Consider the following 13,318-nt stretch of genomic DNA (forward strand, 5'->3'; position numbering starts at 1 on the left):
AGATTTATATAACAGTGGAAGTATCAGTCCCCGCCCCGCCTATTGTTTTATCGTCACTGTACACACTGTTTACATTGTGTTACTGATTTGTTCAGACTGTATCGTTCAGTGGTTCCTCTTTGCTTGAGCTGTGTGACACATTTCTGTCTAATTGTTGCTGACGTAGTAATAACGTCTTGATACTGTTTATTGTTGCTATGACTTAACATAGTCCACACTTTAATGTGTACGGGAAGAGAACAGCCAATGCCAACCCTAACCTTTTTTTGGTAGTAGAATGGTGGGATTGTGTATATTTATGGAGTGAACCAGCAATAGCATTTTGCCATTGCAATATTTTTTAGGTTACAAGTTTAAAAAGTACTATGATGTTTACATATTTACAAATAAAATATATAAAATATACACGAAATGTGCACTTATACGTTACATGAAACCTTCGTTTTTAATACCTTCAGGGTGTGCTTTCACTTTTGTGTATTTGTAGTGTGTATTTTCGTGTGGGTTTTTTTAGCAGCAGCTCAACTGGCTCTCGCTATCGCCCTCTCCATCGCGCGTGGAGGAGGGCTCGCGGAGCGCTCGTGCACTATGATGGGACTACAAATCCGTTAGCGCCTACAGCCTCCTCCTCTTTCATCATGGCTCCCTCGATAGACAGGCAAGGATACTGGGGGCGGCCGACCTCAACACTGGACTGGTGTGAGGAAAATTATGTCGTGTCCTTTTACATCGCGGAATTCTGTAAGTAAAAATCTGCCCGCACCATCATTTACTCTAAAAACGGTGAATTTGGGGGTTCGTTTAATGAGGCTTTAGACTGGGAGAGTCGTAGTACTTCGCCCCTCTAAGGTAAACATAGGAAGAACTGGTGTAACTGTAATTTAGTGCATATCTATTATTGTGTTATCTCGGCTAATAACACGATTTTCTCCGTGTAGTGTAAACGTTAATCTGTACGGCTACCGGAGCTGAGGAAAAAGATACGCTGTTTACAGCGGATATATTGTCAACCTGTTCTGTGCATCGTAACGCTAGCCAGCACTCGCTACACGTATCGAACAACCTTTAAACCTGTATGCAAAGCAGCTCAGCACAAACGGCTCACTTCATATTATTTCACGTTGCCAGCCATTTGTGTTACAAGTCCGCTGTTGAACGTGTTCTTCCTGTAAGACAGTACGTTAGTCAGTCACGGACACCACTGGAAACTTGATAAAACATTCCCTTCACATTATCAGGGCGCCTCTCTGCCTTGTCCACCGATAAAAAACCTGTTCCCCTGGAACCGTAATCTTAGATTAAACCGCTGTTTCCATCAGTCTTATCAAAAAGCTGTTGTATCAGCAGAAATGACAGGACAAAGGCTTGAACCTTCATTAAGGAGACAGTAAAACTCTTCGAAATAATTTACTCTAGACAAACAAAAGCGAACAGAAGAATGACCCATTCCTGTGCAGCAAACAAAAATGTTTACCCAGCCTATTAATAGTTCATGGACAGTTTGTAACATAAAGTGATACAAATGACTGTCGTCATGTGTGACACAGTGCAAAATGCATGTGTCCAGCAAGTTCATTGTAATACATTGTAACTGTTACAGTACTTCTCCTTTGAAGGGAAAAGGTTCACTTGCTGTTGTCAGCGGTGTTCAGAGTTACTGTATGCTGCAACAGTTGATCCAAAGTTGGCTCAAAGTGAACTTAAGCGTTGCAGTTTGGACTCCTTTGTCATCTGTCTTCCTCTGTCTGACACACATCTGCCTAGCTGCAGGTTTTCTGCTATAGTTTCGTGTGTCCTTTATAGTAGACTGCACTTCTGGTATGGGTAATTTTTATCAGTAACCAAAATCTGCATATTTTGGTGGCTTTAATCAGGAATCTGCAGATAAAGGCATGCTGGTTTCTGGAGATTCTAGTAAGTTAGTTTTCAAACAATGCAATGTCCTGGTAAGTCTGATTGTTTTCCACGCCTCAGTGCATACATAGCCACACCCACAAAGTGCAAGGTTGTGTTCAGAGTTGAGCTCTGTTTTGTCAGGTTCCCGGTGGACTAGATGATGTGCAAGCAGTGCTCCATGCACACGTTAATGACCTATGGGGGGAGGGAGATTCTCTGCCTGAACAGTGACACCGGTTCAGTCAGAGGACACATTTGTATATCAAGCGTAGTTTTGCTCGGTGTAATTGGTTGAATCATTTGAATCAGAACTGACCACTACAACCCTACTACAGGTCGCCCTCATCTGTCTGTGCCACACTGTAAAACATAGTGGGGAAAACACAGCCTATAAAATTAGGATCTAAAACACAAGATTGTAACATGCTGTGTGAAAAATGTGATTTCAGGATTAAGTGTATAGGTGTCATATTAATTTGTCAGTAAAGGGGTCAGGTAGTTTCAGTTTTGACTAGCTAAGAAGCAAAAACCCAGATCAGTCTAAATTCAAACTATTTGCATATTTGTACAGTTTAAATAAACAAATCCTAGTGCTATTGCTTCTATATCGTATAATAGAGATTTTATAGCTCTGCACCCTTTGAATTTTATGCTGCAACCGTGGTAATGCGATACCATGCATAACACTCGTTGCGGCCATGTCACGTTTTCTCTGAGCTTTTCAGAGATGTGCAGTTATCTTAAAGGTCATGTCACCCGACTTTCATTTATCTATGCTGTCTTTGCTGACAGGGAACACTGTCAGCAACCTGATCATGATTCTCCCTCCCATTTACGGGGCCATCCAGACATTCCGTGACGGCCTCGAGTCCCGCTACATCTGCTCTTTTCTCGGACTGGCAGGTTGGTGCACTGGCTCTGCATTAATGCTGGGATTGTTGCGAGAACGTGCTTGTGACAGCTATTGAGAGCAGTGGCTCAGTATTTACAGCAAACGCCTCCGGCCGAATGTCCTAACTTTGAATTTTTGTGTCTTGTGTGTACTCTTCCCCCACACCCAAGCTGTTGGTGTTGGTTCCTGGTGCTTCCACATGACGCTGCTGTATGAGATGCAGGTGGGCTGTAAATCTGAACATGTCAGCAAAAGCGGGCATAAACTGAACTCATGAGCATTTGCTACTTGACCAAATGCTTGCTTGTACAGTGATGTAGTAATGCGCGTTTCTTTTCTTTTCTGTCTCGTCTTTTGCAGTTACTGGATGAGTTGCCTATGATTTACAGTACCTGCGTTTTTGTCTACTGTATGTAAGTGCCTTCATCTTTTTGGATCAATTGTTGCAGCACTCACCTGAGAACAAATCCAGTATCACTGTAAAATGAACCAGTGAATCCTTTACTGATAACTTGATGCCTTAAAAAAAACAGCCTGTTTTTGAAGATTTGTTTCTAGATTTCACTTTCATTTTAGCTCAGCTTATATTTGCCCTTTGCCCTTTGGTTCTCTTCTTATCAAGCTCAATATAAAAGATAAATATTAATTTGTTTTTCAGATATGAGTGTTTCAAGCAGGAGAAGGGTGTCAGTTTATTTCCTATTGCAATATTATTTATCTTCAGTGTCTCAGTCACTGTGGTGAGTATACATGTTTTCATTACCAGTTTACTCTGAAACTGAACTCAGGAAGAAAACATTAATGATCGTCTTGTCCCTGTTGACTGTTACTTATGTAGGTATATTTGCAGTGGAAGGAGCCAGTGTTTCACCAGGTAAGGGAGTGTTTTGCATTATGTTCACCTGACTCATGTTGCTCATTGTTTGCAATTAGGGTGCCTTAGGTCTACTTTGGCTTGTGTAAACACTGAGCTTGCCAATGCGGCATGCAAACTCAGCTTGGTGCATTGTGGGTTTTAAATGTATGGCAGCATTTCACACCAAAGCAGAGGAATTTCAAGTGTACCATTAAGAAAAATGATCCAGAGCCCTGAAACAGAACCAAACATTTAACTGTGGCATTAAACACGTCAAACACTTGTTGCCAGGAAGGAGATAAATCTAATACGCCTAACCCTAAAAACCATTAAAGATAAGCATAGCCAATTATGTAGGGCTGCTGTTAGTGTTTGTCTGTACCTGTTATAGTCTCAGGTAATGTGCTGTGTTACAGCAATAAGGACAATGTGACAAAGTGGCCTTTGTTTAGTCCTTGGAGCTGTATTTGTTTACTAATCACACTGGTCTGTAGTGGTTGTGATAACACTCCCTCTGTTCTAGCATGGTGAGCCAACACATCCATAAACATGCACAGAAACATGATGTCAGTTTAGTTAACAGTTGTGTGCTGCTCAGCTGAAGAATGTTTGCTTTATTTTTAAATCTTACTCAAAAATTTGACAGTGATATACTATTACTACAACTACTGCTATTGCTAGTAATAGTAATAATAATAAATGGTAATTAACCCAGGCCTGCTACTGGCCCAGTTCCACTGGCAGCCATACACAGCCTCCACCAAATGTAACAGATGATGTAGTATGCTGTGGACCATGAGCTTTTCCTATCTGTCTGGTTTATTTAGTATTTCCAGCCTGATGCTGGCCTCTTTCACTTGCATCAGCATTTCTTTTGACCTCATATTAACCATTCCAGTGAAAACACTTGAACACTTTAAATCAACTAAATTCTTATATCTTTACCTGATACAGCTTGCTAGCCAGCTGTCAATATATTTTTGAGCCTTAGAGTTAAAGTTAAATGTTTGCACTTGAATCACATTAGGCTGTTTTGCTTTTAAATTCCACTGTGGAGGGTAAACAGAGCTCTGTATAACCTCCAACTAGAAAAAATAGAATTAGAATTGTCCAAATACTTATGGACCTAGCTGTATATACTGGTTCCTTTCTTTAGTTATATTCTAATTTGCTACAATATTGTTTCTTTTTATCTGTTGTTAAAAAAGAGCCACGTCAATAATGCTACAGGTCAAACACAACACAGTCTAACAGGGATTAGTGAGTCCTGAATTATGGGCCTCAATTACCTGTTAGTTACAGTTCTGTCTAAAAGTCTTGAGCCACCCTTAATTTCTTTATATTTTGCTTTCAAGGAACCAGACGTATAACTTTTTGAACTGTTCTTCAGTAATTGTTCTCCAGGCTTTGTGAAGGTCTTTCAAATATTTAACTTTGTCACCGACTTGTTGTCCCTGACCATTTTCAGGGAAATGTTTCTTTATCAGCTTAACAAAGAATGACCTATGACCATTCAAGTATAAAAAGACACCTGACACCTAAAGAACCTGTTTTAAATTGTATCTTTAGGCACTGTGTTACTAGCAGACTGTTGGAAACACAGAAGTTGTTCCCATTTGTTTTTCAGTTAAATTAATGAAAAATGCTAAAATTACCTTTTTATGATTGGGTGTGTGACACATTTACAGACTTCTGTTTCCGACAGGCTTTTTCTGCCTTCTGGTGAGCAACTGTTGTTCAGAGTTAGAGCGGAGGGTCGATCCCTGCACAAAGCTAGTGCAGCGTTAGACCTTTTAATAAATGTGTCCATGCTTTTCACAGCTCAGCTAAAGCCAACATGAAACAGAACTTGAATTTGATTATTGGGCTTGGCTAGATTTAGTATTAGAAATCTTTCTGGCTGCATGTTCTTTTTCGATTATAAGGAACTTCTCAGATATGCCACTTCCTGAGCAGAAATAAAACTGCTGACAATTCTGATTAGAAAGCTCAAATGATTTATATCACAAAAGGTTAGCAGTTGGCTACAATGTGCATGAAACACCAGAAAACAAAAATGTTAGATGAAAGGAGATTTTACTTGACCAACATCATATGCTAATAAGCTGTGTTATTATTTGTTGTGCACAAGCTTGGGCTGTTTCCATCGGAGGAATTTCCTGTCAGTTGAACTCTGCTGACTCAGTGGAAATGTATAATTACTGAAAGATTGTATCTGTATCCATATCATGCATGATCCAACTCTGTTTCAAATCCAAACACCTCCCTTGTTTCCAGGTCATGTATGGTGCTCTAGTAGCTTGCCTAGTATTGCGTTCTATCTTCATTGTTACATGGTAAGTTTGCCACAAGGTCCATTAAATAAGAAACATTAACATATCAAAAGACGTGTTATTCATTAATATTCAGTAAGGCAACAACATGCTGAAGGGTGTTTTTTGTTGTTGTTGTTTGATTTTCTTTCAGGGTGTACCCATGGCACAAGCCACTGTTCTACACCTCTTTAGCTATCTTTTTGTTGGGTTTCCTTCTTTGGAACATCGACAATATCTTCTGTGACTCTTTAAGGTGAGTAGTGGAAGTTAAGGTTAATTGTGAAATTCTGAGAACCAAGTTAATTATTCTCCACTTAACAGTTGCAATGGTAAAAGTGTTCACTTCAAAGTCATAAACTGTAACTCCGATGTTACTGAAATCAAACCGACCGACACTGTTTCTCTAAAAAAAAAAAATGCATGTTTAGGTTTAAATGTCCATGCAGGTGTTAAATCACGATCTTTGGGTCAATTTATTATCATTTTTTGTTGTAGTTGATAAAAATGTTTCACTTTGTTAATGTCTCGAGTTGTTGGGTAAACACTTACTTTTGAATCCCAGAGCCAGTAGACAAACACTGCCCCCTGGTGTTGGAGTGGTAACACAGTTCCATGCGTGGTGGCACATATTTACAGGTCTGGGGTCTTACCTACACATACTTTTCAGGTAAGCTTCAGTCACAGGAGATTACAGCTGCAGTGCGGTTTATTGTCCACATGGATTCAAATCAATTGTTCTTGTTTTTTAGCTTGCAGATCAGATCAACCTACCTCAAGTACAGGCCAAAAGTAAAGGTACACCCAACTCTTTGTCTGCAGGATATTGTGTATGTTATGTAGTGTCACGTGTTTGTTTGAATATTTGTTATCTCACTGGTGACCTGTGGCTGTATCTTAACATTGTACAGTTTCTATGTGGAGTGTGGCCCACATTGCACATTGAACCACAGAGGACAAGCTGAATGAAGGAAAGGGGGCCAACCGAAGGATTGTGACTGCCAAAGGCAGACATCCTCGGCACCGGGACCTGCCAATGTCACCCTGCAGCTGCTGGGGGGACCCAGCCAGGGGGAGGGTGGGCCCCAAGACACCACCCCAGGGACCCTTCAGCTCTGCACTGTGGGGATTAAGTACAGTATAGCACTGAGATCATTTCTAAGAAATTATTATTTTTTAATCACCATAATTTATTAGACTAGTTTTTCTGTAATTTTATTGGAGTGTAGTATTTTATTTGGTTATTAATTTTGGATGCAATGAAGTGATCTGTTGAAGTGACTAATGCTGAAAGGGTTTTGGACTTTAGCTTGGGTAGGGTTTGGGAATGGGGTAATGAGTGTCATTAATGCAAAAGTCACATGACATTGCCTTTGTATGTTCAGTCCTGTGAATGTTTAAATCCCCTTCAAATGCATCCCTGTTAGTAGCAAGTATAGATCAGAGTACTTTGCTTATCGGTAGCTGAGAGAACACTACTTACAGCACATCCTGTCCCTAATGTAGTTTCGGGATATGCTTACTACAAATGGAGTAAATGCCAGCTAGAAATCTGATGCGGTGTAGCTCAGATGTCTCAACTCATCATAGTTGTTCACTCATTTGCTTGTTTGTTTTTTAATATTCTAACGTTTTAAGTTACACTGGGAATCAAAACACACGTCTGATGTGTGAGGTATTTTAATAGTACAGTGCTCGTACAAAACAAAAAAATTATTGACAAAGTTAAGATTTTTCCTGGTGCAAGGCACAAGACAAATCACTTTCTACATCTCCAGTTTCTCTGAACAGACAGAAAGCTTCCTCTTCCTGCTAAAGCGATACTCTGAACTAATTTGTGCTTTATGAAGAACTACAGCCACCACGGGGGTAGGTGTAGTGGAACCATAATGAGACTACCTCAGGGTTGTTATACAGTACAGGACAGTCATACTTGAAACGTTGATAGTGAAACTAGTTAAAAGTCTGTCAGTAGAACTTTAGTTGTTGAAAGTGAATCAAAGGACCAAGTGAATGACTGGAACATGTCTGAGTTGTTACATCTTTATGAGCTGCGGTGAATGAAGAACTGGACTTGTCCACTTCTGGCTTGCTAAATATCTCCTTCTGCATTAGCTATCCGGTCTTTAAGCTTGAGTCTGAGTCATTAGCCATGCCTGGGCCCAAACTCCACTGCAGGTCTCAAAGTCACAAGATCACTGCGGCATCAGTGAGAGTTAAAACTGTCTAAATTCTTTCATCTTTAATAAAATAATCAGTGTTGCTGCTTTACCAGGTGTAACAAATAAGTTTAACATCCAGGCATCCATGAAAACAGAATTTATGAAATTTAACAGTTAGAAGTTAGCAGGAAGTTAGCTCACTAGCTTCCATCTAAATATAATATAGCATGTTCTGAGTGAGGGATTTCAGAAACAAATTAAGACGTACAGCTCTGCTATCACTTTCAACATAAATGAAGACAGAACTAAACAGCAGTGACGTTTGTAGGGTTACTGACGTTTGGCTAGCTGGTATATAATGATGTGCTACTTGATCGCTAGCGACACAGCTATGTTAGCATAACGTAAAGCTAGAGAGAATAAATCAACTTTTTTCCACTCAATAAAAGTTAACGTGAGGGTTCCCGAAGGTTAGGGACAAATGCAATCTTTTGGCAGGATGCTGTAAACGGACTGAACTTCAGTCAGGAGAACAACTGAGATAAGCTTGTTGAGATTAAATAGAACAAGATACAAAGCATTAAAACATGTAAAAAGCACAAAAGCCTTATTAAACGCAGAGTAGTTTGGGCCCAGAAGCAGGATTCATCACACCATCACTTAAAGACTGGATAATCCCCTCAATGTTCATTGATCATTATGTTAAAGAACAGTAATATGGCTAAGTGTCCATAGTAATTCTGAGAAAACTTTCAAAGTCCCATCTTTTGACTTATAGCCAAACAATACATTTTATTTAAAAAACAACAACATGACTTTATAATGACGAGGCAAATTGTGCAAATGCACATCTACAGACACCTTGTGATACAGTTTCTCATGCAACCACTAGGTGGCTGTAAATTTCCAGCATATTTCAGACATTGCCAAGCTTGTCATTAAGTGTATGAAGAACTACCTATCTGCTCTAGATCTGGCTGTTAGGATCCATGCTTACATTTGTGTGGTGAAATGAAGGGCTTTTTTCTTTCCAATGTTTTTGTTTGGTTACTGTGAAACCATGGAGATGTATGTAAAACTGGAAGATGCACAACACTACAGTAGTGAGAGATTCTTTGGCATTTGCTGTGGCCTCAACTGCTGTGCACTGGATCTTGAGACAACATGTAGTATTTTCATTTTTTTGGTGTTGTTGTCATAATTAAACGCTGTGTCACCAACTCATGCTTGGGTCTAATAAGTACACAGACCCAGTCTCGGAAAAACATTCGCAAGCACAATGTACAAAAGAAAAGTATTACCGTTGTCCACATGCGTGTTTGGAAACATCACTGTATGATATAGCTTGAAAACGTTGCTCATCAGTATGGGTGATCAGGTGTCAAAGAAGGTGCCTTATCGTTTTCCTAGCAGTGTAATCCGAGTTGCCTTGATGTTTGTGATAAACCATTCAGTTTGTGTTCTGCAGTGTGCCCTTCCCCTGATTATTTGCAGTGAAGAAGAGCAAATTCTGCCATGGTTTTTGTTGTACTTTGATCATGTGCCAGTCTTTTACGGTGTCATGTATTGTCAAATAAAAGAAATGTCAAACTTCCATCACCATATACCATGTGGATTGTGTGTTATTGGCATGTTGTTAGTGAGTCGGTTGGAGTCATTCAAACCTAGAGTAAAGCAGTAATTTACTGTGACGCATATACACTGGAAAATGTGGTAAATACATCCTCAGGTGAAGAATGCACAGCATATTAAACACTGTCATTAGGACAAAACACAATATGGAAGTACACCCCATTATTCAGTAGCTTGCACAACCACCTTTTGCAGCAATTTATTAACATATTTCAGTGAGGCTGAGTTTTGGACTTTGTCATTGCTACATTTTGGTTTTTTTGTGTTTTGGCTAAGCTTTGCTTGTCACTGTTTGACAACCTTTTTTGACTCTAGAATACTTTGTTATATAGCAGAGATCATGGTGGACTAAAAGACTGCAAGGTGCCCAAATCATGCCCACCCCATGTTTTTCTGTGCTATGTGGTCAGACATCTGATGTAACTTTGCAAACCTAGGCTGTGCCAAAAAGAGGCTTTCTGCTGGCAGCCTTTTCAAACAAGTTATTTTTGATCAGTCTTAGTGTAACATTCTAAACTTTAACATGTCGCTCATGGATTTTTTTGACATTCAGTTTCACTTTGTCTGACTTTGGGATAATTTTTTTTTCTGTAAAATGAAAGACTTAAAATGAAAACAATTTCCAAAAAAATGTTTGGAAATGACCCTTTCCAGATTAATGAGCACTGAGGGATTTGTTCTCTAAGATCATCACTGGTGTCTTTCCTGCTTGGCATTGTGGTAACACACAGCTGAATGCTTCAGACCAGCAAACTGCCAAAACGTTTGCTTTTGTAGTGCTTGTGATGAGAACCACCTGGCTGGAAGCAGTGCTTAAACAATGGAAAAAACACAAACTGTCCAAAAACCTCTCATGTTCAGCTGTTTTCCACTTTTTCTTTGGTCATTTTAGCCTTTTTGGCCAGGGTGAAGGGAGTATCTGCCATCAAACAAGAAGACACCCGCATGTAGCTATGATGGTGTTTGCTAGTTCACCTTACATGCATTAATGTAATAACGTGGTTAGCCTACTCAACGTAAATTACACACGAACAACATTAAGCTACTCACGCAGAGAAGAACGGCTGCTGCTGCATCATCATCCTCATCATTTCTGCTACACTGGCAGGGCTAGGGGCCAGGACGTGTTTTTGGGGGATGTTGCTAACTCCGGGTCCGATAACAGGCAACCCACCCGCAGTAGATGTGCACGGTGTGAGGTCTTGCAGCAAACTATCAAATAGACGCATTTCTCGGCTTTTAAAAAAACGCTATGCGTCGCCAGGTGTTTCATCAGATTTGAGGTGTTACCTCCTTTGACAGTATCTAGCTGCAAGTGAAGTTAGTTTTTTACACACTGCTTCTGCATTTTGGCTTATTTTTTGTTAAATAATAACTGCATAGTGTAATAGGTCATGTGTTGTTGTACATCTGGAGTTGCACTGAGCTAATGTTAATACTTGGAAAGGACCTGATTATTTTTTTCAAATCATTTTTTGATATGTAAAACATGGCATATAAAAAATGGAACCTCGTAAAATAAAAGACATGTAATAGCTGACACAGCATAACCAAATGTTGACAGTCCAAACTATGCAGAAGCTGAGAAACCTTTCAGTACATTGAGGAAGAATGTTTGTTATTGTACCTCTGTGTAAGGCATAATAGTAAAAGAAGGCTTGGTCTGGGTTAAAGAAGGTGACAAATCTCAAAACGCGTCACCACTTTTCTGCTCTGATTGAGGTCACTGATTTGCTCCATTAGTCAACGAGTCATTTGTTAGTCACTTGAGCCTGTTTCAGTGAAGTGCCAACAGGTTCCAGAAATCTAATAAAGGTGTGTGTCTGTGTTTGTATGTGGCAGAGCATGCGCCAAAAAAAGCAGTTCAGCCACATGTCATAAAAATTTGGCATAGTTATAGTAATATAAATGTAAAACTGCATCTCTGAATAAAGTGTCTGAACTTAGTGTAAAGCTGGTTTCACCTTTTCTTTACTGCTCTGTACGCGCTAAGTGCTTGATCAGTAACACACAGCCCAAATGTGTCCATAAAAAACAAACAGCAACAACAAAACAAAACAGATACTTGTCTTTCTTCTCAGCGTAGTTTACACGGAGGAATTTGACTCTCAGTATCAATCAATCAATCTTTGATTGCTATAGCACATTTAAAAAGGACAGTGTCCATCAAAGTTCTTCACACAAGGTAGCAAAGCAGATTACAACAAAGGCAACAAGAACAGTTAAAAACATTTAAAAACAGTTATAGTTACAGTTACATAGCACATCTGCAGACCAGGTGGATGTCCAAACTAATTTGCTTCAAAGTCTAGATTCCAATTGAATGGAATCTGACATGCGGACATCGATAGGAAGATTATTCCAGAGTTTGGGTGCAGCAATTGCAAAAGCTCGGTCCCCTCTAGTCTTTCGTCGGGGCCTTTGTTGCACTAAGAGCAGTTGGTTAGAGAATCTGAGCGCTCTCTTGGGGCTCTACACGTTGAGAAGGCCTGTTAGGTAACTGTGTGCCAGGTTATTTAAAAATTTGAAAGTATACAAAAGGATTTTAATATGGTATTTAACAGGGAGCCAGTGTAGATTGGCTAGAAGTGGGGTGATGGGATCATGCCTTCTGGTGCCAGTTAAGAGGCGTGCTGCGGCATTTTGAACTAATTGCAAACGTTGGAGGAGAGAGAATTGGAGGCCCGTGTACAGAGAATTGCAATAGTCTAGTCTCAAAGTAATGAAGGCATGGATAAGCTTTTCAAGGTCTTTATGTGGAATATAGGGCTTTGCTTTGGAGATTTGACGTAGCTGGTAAAAACTCATTTTCACAACTGAGGCAACTTGTTTGTCTAACTTGAGTGAGCTGCCCAGGACCACGCCAAGATTTCTAACAGTATAAGAGAGATGGCTGGCATAAGACCCCAGTGTATTAGTTAGCTGGTCCAGGGGAATGGGACTGTCAAAAACAATAATTTTCGTTTTAATTATCATTTAGAGTTAGAGAGTTTTGTAATAGCCAAGCTTTAACTTCCCGCAGATAGTTGAACAAAGGCACTAATGAGGACTGGACATCCTGATTCTGGGGGGAGTAGATTTGGATGTCGTCAGCATAGCAGTGAAACGAGATATTATGCTTTCTGAAAATGAGTCTCAAGGGCAGCATGTACAAGGAACATAATGTAGGACTTAGCACCGAGCCCTGGGGGACACCGCAACGGAAAGGGGCAGAAGAGGAAGAGTATTTCCTCATTGTGACGGAGAAAGACCTCTCAGATAAGTATGATTTAAACCATGAAAGGACATTACCTTTAAGTCCAGCTACGTGTTCTAGCCTTGCCAGGAGAATATTGTGATCAACCGTTTCGAAAGCCGACGTTAAGTCTAATAAAACTAGGACCACTGAGCGCCCTGAATCAGCAGTTAAAAGCAGTTCATTAAAAACTCTTAATAGCGCTGTATCGGTACTGTGGCGTGGTTTAAACCCAGAATTTCTCACTGATTCCATTAGTCTCTAAAAAGGTCAGCAATTGATGAAGGACTATTTAGGATAGTACAGGATGTGTGATGTGGTGTTGCCATATAT

The 13,318-nt window shown here is 39.9% G+C and overlaps 1 protein-coding gene across 1 annotated transcript; it reads left to right on the forward strand.

Moving 5' to 3' along the window:
* Positions 1-595: 595 nt before the first annotated feature.
* acer3 (alkaline ceramidase 3) lies at positions 596-9,722 on the forward strand. The gene is made up of 11 exons (XM_005935965.3): positions 596-741; positions 2,689-2,799; positions 2,959-3,011; positions 3,149-3,201; positions 3,447-3,528; positions 3,627-3,662; positions 5,922-5,980; positions 6,111-6,212; positions 6,522-6,626; positions 6,709-6,754; positions 6,868-9,722. Exons 1-11 carry the CDS (start codon positions 639-641, stop codon positions 6,919-6,921), a joined length of 804 nt encoding a protein of 267 aa, XP_005936027.1. The 5' UTR covers positions 596-638; the 3' UTR covers positions 6,922-9,722.
* The last annotated feature ends 3,596 nt before the right edge of the window (positions 9,723-13,318 follow it).

This window comes from Haplochromis burtoni, unplaced genomic scaffold (assembly GCF_018398535.1).
Source record: "Haplochromis burtoni strain Fernald_Lab_line unplaced genomic scaffold, NCSU_Asbu1 Contig_24, whole genome shotgun sequence".
Classification (NCBI taxonomy): Eukaryota; Metazoa; Chordata; class Actinopteri; order Cichliformes; family Cichlidae; genus Haplochromis; species Haplochromis burtoni.